Genomic DNA, 19,939 nt, shown 5'->3' on the forward strand with positions numbered 1-19,939 from the left:
GGAACACAGCCTGTGTGCATTGTATTACTGGCAGCTTGTTGAGTAACTTGCCTTTATTGTGGCCAGATAAAGAAATCTGTGTGCCTGTTTCCTCACCAGCCCAAGTGGAATTTTGGCTCAGGAGCGCAAACTGTGTCGCGATCTGGTGCACAGCAACAAAAAAGAGCAGGAGTTTCGCTCGATCTTTCACCACATCCAGTCGGCCCAATCTCAGCGGAGTCCTTCGGAGCTCTTTGCCCAGCACATAGTTACTATCGTACATCATGTGAAAGGTAAGTTGCCACAGATGAATCTGGTGATCATGTGGCTGGCTTGGTGGTCAAGTCTGTCCCCAGAACTGTAGGAGGGGGTTCAACTTGGTGAATACATAAAGGCACTCTGCTCATCTCTAATGGGCTCCTCCTTTTCATGGAACTTCTGTACTGTGACTAGTGCATGACTAGCAGTTGTGAAGGTTTTTCCAGGAGTAAAAAGAAATCTCAAAGGATCTTCAAACTGTCATCTTGCACTTTTATTTTTCTGATATATTTGCAACCTGTGCTAGAAGTGGAGGAGGAATAGCTGCTGGCATGCAGAGGCTGGAAGGAATTTAAGCCAAAATATATTGCCGAAGAGTCAGCATTTTAGTGGCATGTCTCCTTTGGGGAGGTTTGTACACAGTGCTACAGCTACATCTGAATGGAATGTGCGCTGGAATCCCAAAACCCTTATTGACAACACTGACTGTTATAAAGAGGGCAATTTGGAAGGCAAGATACACTCTGGCCTCCAACCAGTATCTGGAGAAGATGGTAGCGCTCTAGTGTTAAAAAATTAGCCATTCCTGAACTCAGCAGTTAGCTGAATGGAATACTCTAGCAAGTAGGAAAGAACACAGTGTTTGTTCCTTTCTGTTTGTCATCTGTCTCATAAGTGCTGCCACCCAAACAAAATGATTTAAAAAAAATAAATACGAAGAGTCACTCCCTTGAACAAGTGGGCACTAGGAAGAGGATACACATGGGAGAGAAGAATGGCATGATGCCTAGTTACCGCTTTGGGTGTTCAGTTGCTTTAGGTGGGTTAGAAGCTTGAGACAGGACCCTGCAGATTTACTCCTCTAGCAGTGGTGCTGTCTCCTCATGTGAGATGCCTTCTCATAGCCTGGGGTTCAGGAGCACCTCTTGAATTAGGGGGAAAGAGTTCTTGTGGTGGGGTGGGCATAGTGCTGCAGATCCGAGGGGTCCAGCCACAGTTTTTAAAGAGAATAGATCCTCTTAGCTGTGAAATGAAGCTTTTCTTTGTTTTTTCCTCTCCCTTTTCTTTTTACATCATTTGCTTTCCTAAGTTATTGAAGGCTAAACTCTAAATGCAGTATTAATTCTATGATGTGTTTCATCACTGCAAATTAACAGAGCACCACTTCGGGTCTTCGGGAATGACGCTGAACGAACGCTTTACAAAATATCTCAAGCGAGCAGAGCAGGAATCAGCTAAGAACAAAAGCCCTGAAATCCACAGGTAGGTGGCGCATGGCATGATCACCAGGGTAGGGAAGTGTCCAGATGGCTTGCAATTTCTTAAATTGCCTAAATAGTCTTAGCTTTTTCAGCCTCTCCAAGACACCAGAGGTTTAGGAAGAGTGTTGTCAAATTGCATCCAACATATGGTGACCTTGTAGAGTTTTCAAGGCAAGAGGTGAACAGAGGTGGGTTGCAGTTGCCTGCATCTGTGTAGCAACTCTGGACTGCCATGGTGGTTATTCATCCAAGTGCTAACTAGGGCTGACCCTGTTGGGCTAGCCAGGTCAGATAAGGCTAAGTGGCAGTAGTGGCTTGCTCAGGATAGCTCTGGAGTTCATGGCTGAGCCATGGCATTAGGCTTGGGCCTGCTTTATGGAAACCCATAATCTGTTCATTGAGTCAACTGAACCTTGTGGGTCAATTGCTATCTGTGGTGTTATTTTGTGTCTAATTTGTATGTTACTTGAATGACAGAAATGTGGTTTTTATATGGCAATTTCTTGTTTTTGTTTTTAGGAGGATAGACATTTCTCCAAGTTCATTTAGAAAACACGGATTCTCACAGGAGGAAATCAAAACTTCCAAAGAAACCAGCTATAAGGTGAACTACTGTTTTGATCAGTAGCTGAATACGATGTGTGCGTGCTGTGGGCATGAACTTTTTTAAAAATGATATTTTTTATTTAACTTGCTCTCTACTTAAGTTTGTGTTTTTCTTTCAAGGATGGGCATAATTCTAAAAATGAACTACAAAGGGTTAATTTTTATTAAAAAAATGTATCAACAACCTTTGTGAAGTGGTTAGAAATATGGTAAAAAAATGACCCCAAAGTCAATTGAGGTTGAGCTTGAAACAAAAAGTGGATTTTTGGAAAACAAGTGACCTTGATGATGGAAGAGACTTTTTGTGATATTTTGCTGCTTGTAAGTATGACTAAATCACTTGTATTACCCGTGATATTTCCAACCATGTTTTCAAAAAAGACATGCATGTCAGAAACAGAGGGAAGTAAATCAAATCCATATCTGAGCCAAACGCACCATTGTTTAACAGATATTTTTTCTGCAGATGTATTTTCTGTTAACTACCATTGCTTTATTAAAAAAAATACAGCAGTGAATTAAACTTTTTTCCTGGATCTTTTAAGCAGTTGTGGAAAGTGAAATGATTATACGTTCTTTATTTTAAAAAGCTGGATTAAAAATATGGGCATATCTTGGATTTAAGCATTTTCTGTTCACCTTCATACATGTTTGTTGCAAAGGTTTTAAAAAATCTACCCTGCCAAAGTTGTTGCTTTCCTATCATCTGTGTTTGCAGTTCTCCAAATTCATCTGTCACTTTTGAAGGATAATAGACTGCTGGAATGGATGGGGCCTTGAGCACCAGTTGGCGGTGCAGGCCACATGTGTGGGCACACACAAAGAGGCGCATGCTTCAGGTGTACAGTCCTAAAGAGCTCTACATGAAACCGAACTAAGCAAAATGTCGGCTTTTGCTGCTGCCATTCAGATACAGATCAGTTTCCGCTGTGGTGGCCAGCAATCAGCTTTGTTTTCTGAGTAGAAAAGAATTCTCCTTCACCTGTGTGGAAGGCAGAGGAGCAAAAAAGATGCGCACGTACAAAAATTGCCAGCTCCTGCTATCATTGAAAACAACCTTTATTTTGACCCAAAATGTGCTAGCGACGCGTGTAAGTAAAACCTTTAGTCGAGGGCTGCTAACCCTTTAAAAACTTTCCTAGTTCTTGATCCAGTTGTCCAAGGTCTTGCCTAATCCTGGGCTTAAAAGATCCTGAAATGGATCAAGAGACTTTAGTGATCCACTGTTGACAGTAGTGGCTAAGCAAGGGAGGATCTGTAACAAGGCAAACAATTACTACTTTGGTAACATGAAATACTGTGCTGCCAGCAAGTTTTTTTGCTCATAGAACTGACTCTTCTGACTACTTTCCAGTGTTCATAATTATTTCTTCCCACCTGTGCAAATTAATAAATGCTAAACTAGAAAGGAGAATGGGGATTTGGGAGTATGTGACTTTTCTCATTTTCTTGGGAAGTTCCTTTAAAGTGATCTCTGAGAATATCTATGTTTTCAGCTAGTGCTCCTAAACACATTGTTCTGTATAAATATTTGGTAATCATAGGAAGTGTTGTCCAAAATAAGTAATTTGGATAATTTATTTTGCATAACATTTTGTTCAAAAAGCTTGTTTCTATGCAACTCAGGTGACAGAGCAAAAAAGAGGAACTGGAAGCAGGGAAAGGTGTCTGGTGGTTGGGCACCAGAGTCCGGGGAGCTGTATTATAATAACTGGGGATGGGTGAGGAAGCAGCAAACAGAACAGTACCAGCCCCTGATCAGCGAACAAAAAAGATCAATTTGGTTTTCAGGTCTCTCCAAAAGCCAGTGGTTTTCATTCCTTTCTCTCTACTACCTTTAGTAATAGAAATAGCCTTGTCATTCCCTTGGCTCTCGCAGTACCACCCTCTGTGCTTCCATTGCACATCTCTGAATTTGTGAGGTGAAACTGAGCGAGTGCAAAATACACGGTCCCTTCAAGGTTCATCCTAGACAGCCCTATGGCCAGCAGAGATTTAAGGGGGAGCACCCAAATCAAGGCTGGGTCCCCACCAGTGTTCCCTCTAAGCTGAGGAGTCTTGTGAGCAAAAATTCTACTTTGTGAGCTACGGCATAAATTAGTTTGCTCTAGGGCCATTTTTCCTGAGCTGAGACAAAAATGTGTGAGCTGGAGGCTAAAAAATTGTGAGCTAGCTCACACTAACTCAGCTTAGAGGGAATACTGGTCCCCACATTCATCCTTCACAGGTCCCTTTGTATGCACCAGTCTTCTTCTAGCCAGTGATAGTGGAGCAAAGCTGATCTGCATATTTTCCCATCTCTTTCCCTAATTGCAGCCCATTTGGGCACTTGCATTTCACCTCTCCCACAGGGAGGTCAGGTCTCTTTTTTTCCAGGCAGAGGTAAGGAATTTTGTTAAGTCCCTGCAGAAAATGAGAAGCTTTCAGGAGGGCAGAAGAATATAATGTTATTTTATAATACTACACTTTTGAGGTCCAACATAACTCACTTTTCTACCCTTTGAGACCAAAGAGGCTTTGATTTGACCTTTGTTTAGTAATAATCTGTATTTATCATAGAGAATAGTGAATGGAGAAAGACGCAGACTCCTCTTGTCTTGCACAACCAGTCAGTGTTAACAGCAACGGCATGTGCACAGCTGCAAGCTTTTTCAGTCCTGAGCAAAGTGAAAAGGATTGTGGTTTTTGCAGGAGCCGCTGATGTCTTTGTGTGTAAGCCTTTTCATTATTCTTCTTCCAGGCTGAAAGCAAATATAAAGATGACCCAGTTGATCTGCGCCTTGACATTGAACGTCGTAAAAAACATAAGGAGAAGGATAAGCGGGGCAAGTCAAGGGAATCGGTGGACTCCAGGCCCTCAAGTCATTCGCGGGAGAGATCAGCTGAGAAAACAGAGAGGTCTCACAAAGGGTCCAAAAAGAAGTACGTAAGAGAGGAGCATTTCCTTTCCCTTTCTAGAGACGTCACATGCTTGCTGCTAGTAACACATGCAAGGCTATGGATGATGTGTTGAAATTATCAACTGTCAAGTACAGGCCACTTGTCGCTAACTCCAGTGTGATATGGGCCATTGTATATAATGGAAGCTGTCTCCACTAGCTTCCCCTGTGAGATGAGATTAGAAATAGAGGGGGCTAATTTGGATGCCAAGCCTGAATGGTCAAAGAACCCGTTTCGGTGAGCTAATGGATTCACGCTTTCTGTCTGTAAGACTCAATTGTACATTGATTTGTCTATCAAGGGAACATGCAAGTTCATCGCGGAACCTCAGTGTCTTAACTGAGGGTTCTGGGGATGGGGAGTGCTGTGAGATGCACACTTGGTACTGGGTTATGTATTGGTTAAAATAAAAAGGTTGCACGGTCAGGAAAGCGTGGAATTGTGTGCAGTTAAACACTCTTTGAGCCAGTATAATGCAACAGGTAAAGAACTTTTATTCTTATTCACGTTCACAAGCATTTTTATAACAAAAGAATAAAAGAGAAGACTAATCTAAATACTATTCCTTATTACAAGTAGCTAGCTAATCCAACAGCACAACTTTGTGAGTTTGAAATCATGGGTATGTCCTGGCTTGCTTGTACAGGAGAGAATTGCTGCAGAATTGTCCTGCCAGGAGGAAAGAGGGGAAAGGCATAGACAGAGGAGAAGTCAGAGAAGTTTCCCACTCAGACCAAAAGAGGCATCACACACATTCTGGTTCTAGAGAAAGAGAAATACAGAACCCCCAGTGTCCAGAGATGCTGAGTTACCTTTATTCAAAACTTGGTTCACTATTCATGTGGAACTGTTGGCCCACTTGCTGACCAGCAAGGGAGGGAGCACCAGCCTTAGAATTCTCTCTCCCCCCACCCCCACTTGATGGAGGGTGACTTGCAAGAGAAGTCTGAGGAGACTTGGTTATTCCAAGGAAGTTCCCATTTGATCTTCTCATCAAGGAAATGGTGATGATCTTTCAAGGAACTCCAGTGCCCACCCAAATGCATGAAGATCACAGTACTTTTTTGTACCCTTTCTAAAACTACAAGCCTGCCCCTTTGTACTTAGCAATTTAGTCACCCATGAAGGAACACATTTTCCTGTAAATACTTGGGAGAGGAGAAGGAGATCAATCCAGGTGGCTGGGGAAGGGGTGTGGCTCAGGGGTAGAGCATCTGCTTGGAGTCACCAGTTGGCGATCAGATAATAGGTGATGTGAAAGACCTCTCTGCCTGAGACCTTGGAGAGCTGCTTCCAGTCTGACTAGACAGTACTGATTTTGGTGTGGACCAAGAGGACCACCAACAGGTGCCCTTATTTAAGGAGACGGTATGTAGAGGCAGTTGGCAACAGGTGTGAGGGCTCTTCCACAGGAAAGTGGATGCACAGGTGGTGGGGGGAGGTTCCCTGTTTTTTTTTTTTTTTTTGCAGAAGATCCTTTTGCAAGAGGGGGGTCCTATGATTGTTCCACTCACTGCAAAGAGAATCTGAATAAAAGTAGAAGTATGTTTCTCTCCTGACAGATGCTTCTCTCTCTCCCTTTGATGCAGGAAGCACCGGCGTGTGCGGGAGCGATCCAGGTCAAGCTCTTCATCCTCACAATCCTCACCCTCACGCTCTTACAAAGCTGAGGAATATCCTGAGGAGGCAGAAGAGCGGGAGGAGTCTGCCCCCGGGTTTGACAAATCCCGCCTCGGCACCAAGGAGTTCTCTGGCCCAAATGAGCGGGGCAGAGCTCGAGGGACTTTTGTAAGTTGCCCCCTTTGCCCCCTTCATTCCGGGGTGGTGAATTAAACTTTTTAACCAGCAAAGCTTGGTTGCATTCAACTATTCCAAGAAGGCAGAAGCTTGCATTTCTCCACATTTCACTGCTCTCCTCCATTGGAGAGCCATTGGTTAAGAGCACCGTCTCTAATCTAGGAGAACTGCGTTTGATTCCCCACTCCTCCACATTCAGCTGTTGGTGTGAGCTTGGGTCAGTCACAAGTTCGCTTAGAGCTGTTCTCTCGAAAGAGCTCTCTCAGCCTCACCAACCACACAGGGTGTCTGTTTTGGGGAAGAGAAAGAAGATTGTAAATTGCTCTGAGATTCAATATAAGGGTGGGGGTATAAATCCAATCTCTTTCCCTTCTGTATCTTCTCCCATTTAATGGGAGCATCAGAGATCAATAAGCCATCTTGGATCAGGAGGGGGAAGTTTTTATCATTTTGTCTCTGCCTTCTCACTCCCCCCTTCTTCCCTCCTTTTTGGGAAACTGCTGAGAAAGAAGGCAAGAGAAGGGCACTCCTTGAGGACCACCAGCTGCTGCCAGTCTTAGGTATTGGCAGTTCTTTATTGTGAGACAGCTCCGTAGTCCTGAGAAGTACCCCCGCACCAGTGCCATGACATATAGAATTCAGCCCCTTCTTGTGTAATAATAATAATAATAATAATACTTTATTTTTATATCCCGCCCTCCCCGCCAGGCGGGCTCAGGGCGGCTAACAGACATGGGAGTCCCATGATTCACATAAAACAACATAACAGACATGGGAGTCCCATGATTCACATAAAACAACATAATTTAAATATATCAATTACCAATAAGTTATTTAAAATAGGTAAAACATATAAAATAGGTGCTAAAATGCTGTAGTCGTGATGTACACAAGATGGCTAGATGTCCGCTCGTTAAGTTAATCAGGTTCTATCTCGAAAGCCAGCTGGAAAAGAAATGTTTTGCAAGCCCTGCGGAATTGGTTCAGGTCCCGCAGGGCTCGCACCATCTCTGGAAGGTCGTTCCACCAACGAGGGGCTATCACCGAGAAGGCCTGCTCCCTAGTAGCCTTCAACCTAACTTCTCTTGGCCCAGGGATTGTTAGTAAGTTCTGAGAACTAGACCTCAGTGCTCTCTGGGGCACATATGGGGAGAGGCGGTCCTTTAGGTAGGTCCTCGGCCATATAGGGCTTTAAAGGTGATAACCAGCACCTTATAGCGAACACGGTATACAACCGGCAGACAATGCAGATACCGCAGCCCAGGCCGCGCAGTCTCCCACCGTGGTAGTCCCTCCAGCAGCCTGGCCGCCGCGTTCTGGACTACCTGAAGTCTCCGTGTTCGGTACAAAGGGCAGCCCCATGTAGAGGGCATTGCAGTAGTCTAACCTCGAAGTGACCGTTGCGTGGATCACAGTTGCTAGGTCGGTGCGCTCCAAGAAGGGAGCCAACTGCCTCGCCCTCTTGAGATGAAAGAAGGCGGATCTAGCAGTGGCGGCTACCTGGGCCTCCATTGATAAGGAGGACTCCAGTAGCACTCCCAGGCTCTTGACTTTGCGCACCGGTATCGGTGGCGCACCGTCAAAGGCCGGTAAAGTAATCTCCCCTCCTGGTCCGCCGCGGCCCACGCAAAGGACCTCAGTCTTCGCCGGATTCAACTTCAGCCCGCTCAGCCTGAGCCAGTCAGCCACGGCTTGTAATGCCCGGTCCAAATTTGTAGGGACATCACCAGCCCGGTCGTCCATCAGTAGATAGAGCTGGGTGTCATCTGCATATTGATGACAGCCCAGCCCATACCTCCGTGCAATCTGGGCAAGGGGGCGCATAAAGATGTTAAACAGCATCGGGGAGAGAACTGCTCCCTGAGGCACTCCACAATGAAGTGGGTATCTCTGAGACAGTTCCCCCCCAATTGCCACCCTTTGTTCCCGACCCTCAAGAAAGGAGGAGAGCCACTGTAAGGCTAGCCCCCGAATTCCTGCGTCGGCGAGGCGGCGGGTCAGCAGCCGATGGTCGACCATATCGAACGCCGCCGATAGGTCTAGCAACAGCAATACCGCCGAGCCGCCTCGATCCAGTTGTCGTCGGAGGTCATCCATGAGGGCGACCAGGACTGTTTCTGTCCCATGGCCCGGGCGGAAGCCGGACTGGCATGGGTCTAGGACGGAAGCGTCCTCCAGAAATTCCTGTAACTGCACCGCCACGGCCCTCTCGATAATTTTGCCTAAAAAGGGCAAATTTGAGACCGGCCGGTAATGTGCCAATTCCGGTAATGGGAGATGCTCAGGCAAGGCTGCCCCATCTCAGTTTGCAGCTGAAAAAGGGCTACAACAGCAGTGGCTACGTTTGCAGGCAACCTATACAGCCTCTTCTCCTCCTTCTCAACCTTTTTTTCCTCCTCTTGGTGCTCTCAGCAGCAGTTCCGAGCCAGGGGCCGTGGCTGGGGAAGAGGTACCTTCTCTGGCAACAGCAACAACAACAACAGCAGTGGCAGCGGTGAGTTCCAAAAACGAACCAGAGAAGAGGAGTGGGACCCCGAGTATACACCTAAGAGCAAAAAATACTACTTGGTAAGTGGCTGTGAAAAGGGCTGGAACCTGGGTGGGGGGAAGGGGGCTGCAAGGGGTGAGATGTTTGCCGGGAAGTTGCCCCGTCCCCCTGGCAGCTGAAAACACTGGAGGAGATCTGGGAAATCTCTGGCATTTGGTTTTGCTGTCTCATCACCCAAGGAACAATATTTTCCCACTTTTGTTTGTTATCAAGATGCATGGAGGGGGGAAAGCTCAGCAGTCACTGGAGACCAGCAGAAGGGGCACAGAAGAAAACAAAAGATGGCCCAGGGGAGTAGGGAGAGTAACTATCTGATATTTCCTGGTCCAACTCTATTTTTCCATTGCTCTTGCAGCATGATGACCGCGAGGGTGAAGGTGGCGAGAAATGGGCAAATCGAGGCAGGGGCCGTGGCATCTTCCCCCGCGGTCGGGGCCGTTTCCTGTACCGGAAATCCAACACCAGCCCCAAATGGGCCCATGACAAATTTAGTGGCGAGGAGGGAGAGATCGAGGATGACGAGAGCGGAGCTGAGAACAGAGAGGAGAAAGAAGGCCTTCAGTCGGTCGCAGAGTAGAAGCCGTGAGTTGGAAGAGGGTCCTGAGAGCCTGAAGCAGGAGCCCCTGGAGTGTGTGGCCTCTGCCACTCTGAACTGTAACTGATCCTTATTGACTAGTTGAATGTGTTTCTGTTTGTTAATTTTTTTGTGTGTGACCCTTGGAGGACAACGTGGAGTAAGTTTGTTCCCAATACTCTTGGCAATCATTTTTGTTTCCTGAGGGCAAAGGAAAAAAAAGATGGTGATGGGAAAATTCCTCCCTTTTTTTTGTTTTCTCTCCTTACTTGTTTGTGGAGTTTTAAAAATACAAACCTTTATTTTAAGCCTTTGCATATAATAGAGACGACGCCCGTTATGAATGGTTAATTTCAGAACAGCCTTTGTGGTTCTTACATATTAGAGAACGACACATGTTACTAAACACCTGAATATAAATTGTTGGGACCAAACTGCGTGTTCTTAGTTTTGAAGGACCCCCCCCCCCCCAAAACAACCCCTTGAATTTGGAGTCCTTTTCCTTTTTAAGGAGTCCCCATTATGTGTTCCTTTTTTTGTTGTTGAAGGAAAGTTGGCGAAGCCCCCTCCCCCACTGCTCTTGGCTGATCTTAGCAGCATCTTGGTCCTTTCACTCTAGATTCGCGCTCACCCTCTTTGCCTCCAATTGTGAATTCAGATACTTTTCAGGGTTGCATAGTTTTCTAAGAAACTTCTGGATATATTAGGTTAACAGAAATTGTAGCATGAAAAATGAGAATTTTTTCCAGTATTTTTATTAATCTTTTTATAAAGCAATTTTGACTCACTTCTGTGATGGCCATGGCAAGTTACTGGTGGTTGGTTTTCTTGTTTTATCTTCAGCTTTAAATTTGTAGTGCTCAAAAAGGTTGTTTTGGCACAGGGGGGCAGCCTCCCTCCCAGGCCTTCCAAGCCAGCTACAGAGAATGTTGTTGCTGCATAGAGGAATCAGTCCCTTGAAAATCTGGTTTTGCGGTGCTTCTCTTCTCCCCTCCCCTATCACCTTATCCTCTCTATGCTATAAATTGGGCTCCTTTTACAGGACCCAGCGCAGTTCTTGCTTAGTTACGCCTGCAAGCTTTTGTTTTGATTGTGCAAATAAAATTACTTTAAAATGAACTGGAAGGAAGTACCTGTGGTTTCTTTCTTTGCGTTTATGTGACATTTACCTTCTCGCAACACAGGGTGTATACAGGTGTCTCTGTTAAGCCTGCTGCTGAATCCAGTGCACAGCTTTGCAGTACAAAAAGCTGACTTTCTTAATCGTGCGCAAAATGGAGTCTGTGTTGGCTATTTAAATCTTGCCACATGTTTGTGCAAAAAGCTCTAGATGGTATTGAAGCAGACTCATTCTTTGACCTCTAGTACTCCTTTGGGGCCCCACCCATAATTCTGGAGATTTCATCACCTACTGGCTGTGTATTTTCATAGCCATGAGGCCCAGAAGCTTGTTTTCTATGTTACGGTATACATGAGATGGTTTAAAATTAAATGCTTAGGGAACAGATGGGGCACAGACAGCCCAGTTGTCATGCTTCTGGAAGTTCCTTTTCCCTCCATTCCAGATGCAATAAAAATCAAGATCAGCTGGTTTCCTGCTGCCTGCAGGTGTGACTGGGAGTGCACAGTGCTGTTCAGCAGCTCCCTTAGCTCTTATCCACCAGGGCACCTTCCGTGCAGGGGAGGTGCTGCCATCATGAGATGCTTTAGGTACCTTAATTTCTGAAGTTGCTGTGTACCTTTTTCATAGATTCATGTGGGAAGCTGTGTTGGTCTGAAGCAGTAGAACACATTTTGAGTCCAGTGGCAACTTTACCAACAAAAGTTTATTCAAGACATGAGCTTTTGTACTCATACTTTGAACAAACTTTTGTTGATCTTAAAAGGTGCCTCTGGACTCAGAATGTGTTATACCTTTTTCATGTTAGTGACTTTCCATGGGCTATCCAGTGACCTCTGTAGCTGAACTGGCATGGGGAATCTGGTCTGTCTCATCCAAATGGAGCAGTTGCTGCACAGTGACTTCATGCATTGCTATTTGGTGGACAACGTTCCATGCAGTGCCTGAGGTAGTGATGGTAATGGTTAGGGGGCTGCAATTGGCCCTTGAACTTCCCTGCACAATGGAGAGGAGGCCGGTGCTTCCTTCACACTTTAAGGGATAAATGCATGCTGTCCAGTCTGTAGCATGTGAAGTAGCTCCAATGACTCTGCAGCCTTCTGATACTTCAGGGGCTCACCTCTGGGACTGTGGATGCTTCATCAGTGCCAGGCCTGTGTTGGATGGACCTCATTTTAGCTCTTCAGTTTTACTTTGCCCTTCCTTTAAAAGTTCAGAGCAAGTTAAACTGAAAGTGTAGCTCTGCTTCCTTTTTGAAAGCCAGCCCTGAACAGCAGCCACAGCTCTCTTGCCCAAAATAATAAAAGTCTCGAGTCACTTGTAGAAAATGCCTTTGGGCCGGATTTCTGGTAAATTGTGGAGCAGTTTCAAGAAGTGCATTCCCCTGGGAGGATGTTTCCAGTGCACAGTAGTGATTATAAGTGTAATAGTGGGACAAAGGAGGGGAGATGTGTGCAGTATATTAAGTTAGAGGCAGCACATTGAACTACATTTAAGTGACACTAAGCCCCTGGTGTTGATTCCACCATTGGGTGAGCAGCACTTTTAAGTTGCTGCTTTGTTCTCAAGAGCTGTTAGGGAAGTCTTGGTGTTTGCAAGACGTTCAATTGCAAAAGACCTGCCTGGCTTCACTGTTCTTCACTGCTTTCCCTGGTATGTGGGAGGGGAGTCACTTTGCGTATTGTGTTTCTAGTTTAAATCAGAGCATTGAACAATAAAGCACACACCCCTCAACATCCAGTTCTTTGTGTACTCAAAACCAGGTTTACAAGTCTGAACTGTTCTGGAAAGAACATTAATTATCAGGTTTGGCAACACTTAAGCACTTGGGAAAGTACCTGGCACAAGCCCCCACCTATAGAAGGCACCACAAGAAGAGTGGGATTTCATAGAGCAAAGTAAGGAGTATTCTGAGTAGTTTGATTTGAGAAAAGCAAGATATGCGCTGTAGTTCTAAACAAAAGGCTTGTATCTCACTCCTGTGGAATCTGCCAGTAGCTGAACTAGGCACACTGATCGTAGCTGAGATTAAACAACCACTTGTTCATGACGGTAGCTTTTGTCCCTAAGGTTTTTTTGTTGGGGCTTTAGAGCATACTTTTCAAAGGCAACTAACCCTTTTCTGTTTAGAGTTATTGGATCTGAAAAATGAGAAGGGGGTTCCAAAGGGAGTAGTCTTCAACCTGTGACTCTCCTGTGGTTCAAACTGTGGGTAAAATCTATTGTGTTCTCTGATAAAAAGCAGAAATGCCTGTTCCTGTGTTACAGCCACAGGAAGCTGAAAAGCTGGTTAACAGCTTCATACCGAGTTGCAAAAAATAGGAACCCAGTTTTCTGTGCATTGTGGCCTGCTATTGGGCAGTCCATTTTGATTACACTGTTAGTTGTCAGGGGAAATAAAACAGGTACTTCCACTTGGCTGGGGTCAGGCAAAGTTCAGATGTCTCAGAGCTGACATCATCTCAGCCAGAAAGGCCTTGCTCATGGGATGGAGAAGCAGAAGTAAACTCAGGAAGAGGGGTGTAAACTTTCTTTCCCTGGGCATGGCTGTTGAAGTGTTAATACTCTCCATGCAGCTGTGGCTTTTACTGTACACCTGGCAAGGAAAGCACAGCTCTGAGGCTGAGAACTACCAGCAGCAGCTTCTGTTTGGGCGGTCCTTGAAGATGCACCAAGTGCTGACTCAAAATTGCCTTCCCAGGCAAAGGCTGTTGCTTCCAGAAATCACCCCTGGACTCACATATTGATCATATTGCCAAAATCTCCAGGAACTAAAAGCCAGCTTGGTTATCTTGCTTTTGATCAGGGCAACGAAGGCACCCATGTGCTCCCACCACATAGTTTATTGCCCCCACTGATATCTGCTGGGCTGTACCTGCAAAAGTCTTGTCAGCTACCAGCATTTTTTTAAATTTTAAGAGCTGATAGCTGGTTTCAGCCATAGATTGAGACCAGGGCTAATTAAATGTCTGCTAGGGCTAGCTAAGCCATTTTGAGTTCAACTTTTCCATATTGGGAAAAATCAAAGCAGATCGAAGCTAGATGGAAAGATCTTTTCTTGCCCTCCCCAGCTGCCTTTCTCGATAAGCTGAATCATAATTACATTTATAGAACACCTTTCAAGTGCTGGAGGTGCTTCACAGATGTTCTCAACAATAATCTTTAACAAGAACCCTGGCAGGTAGGCCAGTATTTGCACAATGTTACAGGAGAGAGAGAGAAGGACGCCTCAAGAGTTACAGTCAACAATAGTCTGTGTAATAAAAAGAAGCATCCCACATGCAGGAAGTGACCAATTTCAGCCTTGTTCTATTCAGCTGCTCAGCATCTGAGCAAGAAGAACTGCTGCTATGTGTGTCTATTGTGGGGGAGGCTGCTGCAAACATTTAATTACTTTTCTGTGCCCAACAAGGGCTTCACGGGCCAGAATAGCCAGAGACCTCAGCTGGAAACCAAATAAATGACTCCTTTTGTCAACTTATAAAAATGCCCCTGTTGTAAGCCGCCACCCAACTTCCCCTTCTCTTTGAAGGGGAAGACCTGCTCATACTCCAGTTATTTATGTATTGCACAAGCACCTCAAACAAGGGTATGCCTAAGTGAGTGTTGGGCAGCATGCACAATCACACCATTGTGGGGAGTGGATGGCAGTTCAGCTATGCCACAGGATTTCCAGCTGAAGCACTTCAGAACACAATTCTCCCAAGCCCCTGGCTAATTTCATTCAAGATTTGTGAGAATATTTGTGCCAAAAGAGACATGAAGGGTTTCAGATCCCTGTTTTGTCTCTTGAGTGTGTGAGGAGCTTAAGATTGTTCCAGGAAACTCAGCCTGCAATCTCTTTGGAATGGAAGGATGCAGCCATTGGAACCTCTAAATCAGGAGTCAAGACAAAAGCACTTCTGAGAATACACAGAGAGCTTTGACCTCTTGCAAAGCCGTAGTCATCTCTGACTTTGGCTTCAGTGCCAAAGGGTGCTTGAACCTCAACACCTCTCTTCTGGTGCCCTGCGTGGGAAATGCCAGTCCTGACCTCTTTCTTTCTCTATTTCCTCTCCCTTTGTCAACATTTAAACTGAATACTCTTCAAGGTCGGGACATTTAGCCTACTTAGTCAAGTGCCATAAGCAGCAGTATCAGCCATAACTCAGGGGCATCGCATTCATGGGGGGGGGGGCATAGCTCAGGGGCACCACATTCACACGGCAGAGGGCAGACCAAGAGTTCCTGAATAAAGATTTGAGTAGAGGTCTTCGCCTGCATTGTGCACCTCCTCAACAATGACAAAAGTTTATTTCCTTATTTTGAAGCTGTACGGACTGTTGCTTTTCTTTGGCCTCTTGTCCAGATAGGGTTGCCAACTCCAGGTTGGGATTTTTTTTGGAGATTTGTGGGGAGCGGAACGTGGGGTGGGCAGGGCTTGGGGAAAGGAGAAAGCACGGCAGGGATGTAGTGCCCCGCGGCCCATTTCCTAAAGCGTCCATTGTCGGGAAGGGGGCTGATCCCTGCAGTCTGGAGATCTGTTGTAATTCTTGGTGATCTCCAGGCTCCATCTGGAGGTCGGTAACCTGTGCCTCAGACCATACCACCCACATATACCCTTACACATGTGAAGCTGCTTTATACTGAATCAGAGTCTTGGTCCATCCCAGTCAACACTGTCTACTCAGACAGGCATTGGCTTCCCAGAGTCCTTTTTAACAGGAGATGCTGGGGTCTGAAACTTCTGCATGCAACACAGAGGCCCTTCCCTTGACCCTTCCCATGCTTTGGTGCCACTTCCTGCTTTTCTGTACCCCTTTAGCCCTGCTTCCTCCCCCCCCCCCCCCGCCTCCACAGAGCCTCCATTTTGGCTCGGCATTCTCTTGCCACTGTTGGGCCACACCAGCTTCTCTGCGGCAAGCAAGTCTGCTGGGTCCCACTGCCTGGTTTGCGCAGCCTGGCTGGGCCAGAAACCCGTCTTACCTGTTTGCCAGGCCTGGGGCCGTCCCTCTCCTGCGTGCGCATCAGGCTTGTCATGACGGGCCTGGCCCTCCTTGTTTCATAAAGGGAGTGTCTGGTTCTCTTTTCTCACTTCGTCTGTGAAAGGACAGCGGGATATATGCAGAGGGAGGCAACGAGAAGCAGAGGATTCAGCTGCCATGGGTATGTAGCGGGGCTCATCTCCAGGCCACCTTTGAGTCAGTGGTGCCGGAATAGCTCACTGTGCTATTACGCAGGGTTTGAGGCATGTGCAGCCTTATCTTCCACTTTAGCGTAATCTGTCGCCCAGCCACAAAAAATGGAGGGTCGCATTTTCCCCAGTATGTTACTGGCAGCCTCTGGCCTCTGCCACAAACTCTCTAGGTTGTGGAGATGCTGCTGTCTCAGCCTTCCTAGGATGGGGAGATAATACTGGTCCACCCTACAGGGTTGTTGTGCTGCTGAGCTAATATATGCAGAAGCATGCTGAGAACTTAGAAAGGCACTGCAGAAATGCCATCTATCCATCATGTATGTAAAATGTGTGTATGATGTGTGTATCATGTATATTGCTGTCAGGTTGTAGCCATAGGGCTTTCAAGGCAAATGAATGGTCATTCTCTTCTTCTGCATAGCAACTCTGAACTTCCTTGGTGGTCTCCCATCCATGTACTAAGCAGGGGTGACCCTACTTCCCAAAATCTGACAGACTTGGGCCAAACTGGGTTGTTCAGGTGGGGGCCAAGCGATATCGCTGAGGGGAATTGTGGTCGACAACTTCAATTTATTTCTATCAGTTCTATGGGCAAACAGCCATTTTTTTGTGCATAGGTTCAAGTTAGTAAAGGGGTGTGGCAACTAGCATATATGTGTGTTTGTCGATCTAACTTTAAAATCTTGGTGAGCTTTCCTACACGGAAGGACACCTTCAAGTACAGAACGGCTCCTTTTACCCAAGTGAACAAACCAGTCCTTGCGGAGAGACAGAACATGTTGTCCCCATGTCCTTGGCCAATGGCTGGATCAGGTTGGACTCCTGCAAGGTGAAAGGGCCATGATGGGCAGCTGCCACTCTGTCTCCATTCTCCCAGAGGTCCTGGTGCTGGTTGACTTTGAGGGCCAGCAGGGTGATGAGTTGAAGATCAAAGCCGGTGACATCATCTGCAAGGTGCATCCAGGCCCGGAAGAGGGGTGGCTCCAGGGCGAACTAGGAGGCAGGACAGGACTCTTCCCCCAGCAGCTTGTGCAGGTGAGCCATGCCTGACTTACATGTGGCATTTTTGAAGGTGGTACAGCTAAAATATATTCCACGTGCTTTTGAAAAAGTGAAGGGGGGGGCGAGCTTGTGTTTGCAAACAGCCATTAGGAGGAGGGATGCTAGTGGTTGGACTCCCTGTTAGTGGACATGCTGGGCTTGCAAAGACATGTAGTGTGCAGACCCCCTTGGCAGCCTGGCAGCCTCTTCAGGGGCAAAACTCAGAATGTGATAAAGAGTGTCTCTGAGCATGCACAGAGTGTAACCCTGCTCACCAGTGGGCATTCAACCAGCCTCCCCACATATCTGCAGACATTTATTTATGTACTTGATTTATACCTTACTTTAATCCCCAGAGGATACCCAAAGCAGCTTACATCATTCTTCTCGCCTTCCCTGTATCCTTACAACACTATGAAGTAAGTAATTCCTTCCTGGAATTCAGAAATTCCTGGAGATTTGGGGGTAGAATTTAAGGAAAGCAGAGTTTGAGGAGGGAGGGACTTTAGTGGGATATAACATCAGACAGTTGACTTTCCAAAGCAGCCATTTTCTTTAGGGGAACTTTTCTCTGTTGCCTGGAGCTCAGTTATAATCCCAGGAGATCTCCGCTAGCACCTGGAGATTGCAACCCAAAAAGAGTAACGTGAAACGAAGCACAGGTACACAGCCAAAGTCATCCACATCAAGAGAAACCTCAAAAATTTAAATGATTTAAATAATGAAAAATTATTTGTAGTCAAAACACACATACAAAAAGCATCAATAAAGTGCAAGTAAAGACCACTCCCATATACAATTCAAGTACTCATAGCTGATAGTCCATTCTTTCAATTTCAAAATCCGGGATGTGGTATAAAGAGCTGTAGAGTAGAACAGAGTCCAATGCTCCAAGTCCCCTTTTAGCCAGTGGAAAGGATGAAAGCAGCAAGGCCAAGGTGTGCAACAGGGATGCACTATATGCCCTGTTTCACATAAGGCTTCTACGAGCTTCAAATAACGCTTAACAATTCATAATGAAGACCAATGCTCCAACCATTCTGCAGACAAGAAACGGCATGCCGCTGCATGCAGAATGGTTGGAGCGTTGGTCTTCATTATGAATTGTTAAGTGTTATTTGAAGCTCGTAAAAGCCTTATGTGAAACAGGGCATATAGTGCATCCCTGTTGCGCACCTTGGCCTTTCTGCTTTCATCCTTTCCACTGGCTAAAAGAGGACTTGGAGCATTGGACTCTGTTCTACTCTACGGCTCTTTATACCACATCCCGGATTTTGAAACTGAAAGAATGGGCTATCGGCTATGAGTACTTGAATTGTATATGGGAGTGGTCTCTACTTGCACTTTATTGATGCTTTTTGTATGTGTTTTGACTACAAATAATTTTTCATTATATAAATCATTTAAATTATTGAGGTTTCCCTTGATGTGGATGCCTTTGGCTGTGTACCTGGAGATTGGCAACCCTAAGTAGAGTCAGGTGAGGTAGTCATGTTGGTCTGAAGCAACAGAATAAAGCCTGAGTCCAGTGGCACCTTTAAGACCAACAAAGTTTTCTTCTGTCTTCAGAGATCTTTGCTTATCCCCAAAGAAAACTTTGTTGGCATTAAAGGTGCCATTGGAGTCAACCCTAGATAGGTTAGACATAGTGTGTGTTCACGCACACTAAATAACACACTTTACAACTGGATGTTTACTGTGTAAAAATGGCAAAATCCACTGGAACTGGTTCCTTTTAAATTACTACTGTATGTCTCAGGTTACCTGTTCCTAAAATGTGTTTTCCCATTTTGTAAATTATTTAATGACTGATGCATTTGTGACTTTAAGAAATTTACAATACATTTATACATCTTTAACATGAGTAATTGAGACTTTCAATCACATAGAGGCTTTTTTGCCTTTTTGGTTGCAACCTCCAGGTAGCAGCTGCGGATCTCCCGCGATTACAGCTGATCTCCTGGTGACAGAGATCAGTTCCCCTGGAGAAAATAACTACTTTGGAAGGTGGACCAGATGACTGAAGAGCCTCCCCTCCCAAGACTCCACCCCCCAAGTCTCCATGTATTTCCAAACCCAGAACTGGCAAAGCTAATTAGACTGAGCATTTGTGACTGGCTCAGTGTCTCCCCAGCAAACTTCTATAGCAGAGTGGGGATTCTCCCAGAGGACCTAGCCCAGCACTCTTAACCATTACCCTGTAGAGTTCTCCAGGTCAGGACTTCAGTTTCCAGAAGGAAGCTCTGCATGTCCTTCCCCCACAGTTTTACTTACAGCTGCTTTGACTTCCTCCCCAGGAAGGGACTGACCAGCTATTTGCCTTCAGCTGGGGAGTTCATAGCCAAAAGATGCAAATCATTCCGGAGCAAAGCCACACCTCTGAGAATGTTTTGTTTAAACCATGGCCAGCAGGAGAGCGGCACAGACCAAGCAAAGTCCTGCTGGTGCCTCTTCTGAACCCAGCCTCTGGCCAATGTTTGCCCACCCCCTGGAAGAATGATCAAGCTGGGAGCAGGCAGGGCTGCATCTAAATGAGGCTCTAACAGCCCAATCCAGACATAAGTGGTGGCCGGCCGTGGCGTAGCTGCTGCGCCACTAGTAGACTTCCTGAGGATTTCGGCACGCTGAAATGTGGGGA

The 19,939-nt window shown here is 45.9% G+C and overlaps 2 protein-coding genes across 3 annotated transcripts in view; both read left to right on the forward strand.

Moving 5' to 3' along the window:
* THRAP3 (thyroid hormone receptor associated protein 3) overlaps positions 1 to 11,083 on the forward strand; it is a 34,299-nt gene extending 23,216 nt beyond the window's left edge. For both annotated transcript variants that reach the window (XM_060258512.1, XM_060258513.1), the window contains 7 exons: positions 100 to 272; positions 1,395 to 1,500; positions 2,019 to 2,103; positions 4,846 to 5,027; positions 6,635 to 6,833; positions 9,255 to 9,410; positions 9,746 to 11,083. In XM_060258512.1, coding sequence (XP_060114495.1) covers positions 100 to 272; positions 1,395 to 1,500; positions 2,019 to 2,103; positions 4,846 to 5,027; positions 6,635 to 6,833; positions 9,255 to 9,410; positions 9,746 to 9,967 — 1,123 coding nt within the window. In that variant the 3' untranslated portion in view covers positions 9,968 to 11,083. The remainder of the gene's footprint in view (positions 1 to 99; positions 273 to 1,394; positions 1,501 to 2,018; positions 2,104 to 4,845; positions 5,028 to 6,634; positions 6,834 to 9,254; positions 9,411 to 9,745) is intronic.
* Positions 11,084 to 16,127: 5,044 nt separating this feature from the next.
* The window catches only part of SH3D21 (SH3 domain containing 21), a 34,202-nt gene continuing 30,390 nt past the window's right edge, over positions 16,128 to 19,939 (forward strand). The window contains exons 1-2 of the mRNA XM_060258601.1: positions 16,128 to 16,229; positions 17,138 to 17,295. Of these exons, the coding sequence (XP_060114584.1) occupies positions 16,226 to 16,229; positions 17,138 to 17,295 (162 nt within the window). The 5' untranslated portion in view covers positions 16,128 to 16,225. The remainder of the gene's footprint in view (positions 16,230 to 17,137; positions 17,296 to 19,939) is intronic.

Source organism: Heteronotia binoei, chromosome 17 (genome assembly GCF_032191835.1).
Source record: "Heteronotia binoei isolate CCM8104 ecotype False Entrance Well chromosome 17, APGP_CSIRO_Hbin_v1, whole genome shotgun sequence".
NCBI lineage: Eukaryota > Metazoa > Chordata > Lepidosauria > Squamata > Gekkonidae > Heteronotia > Heteronotia binoei.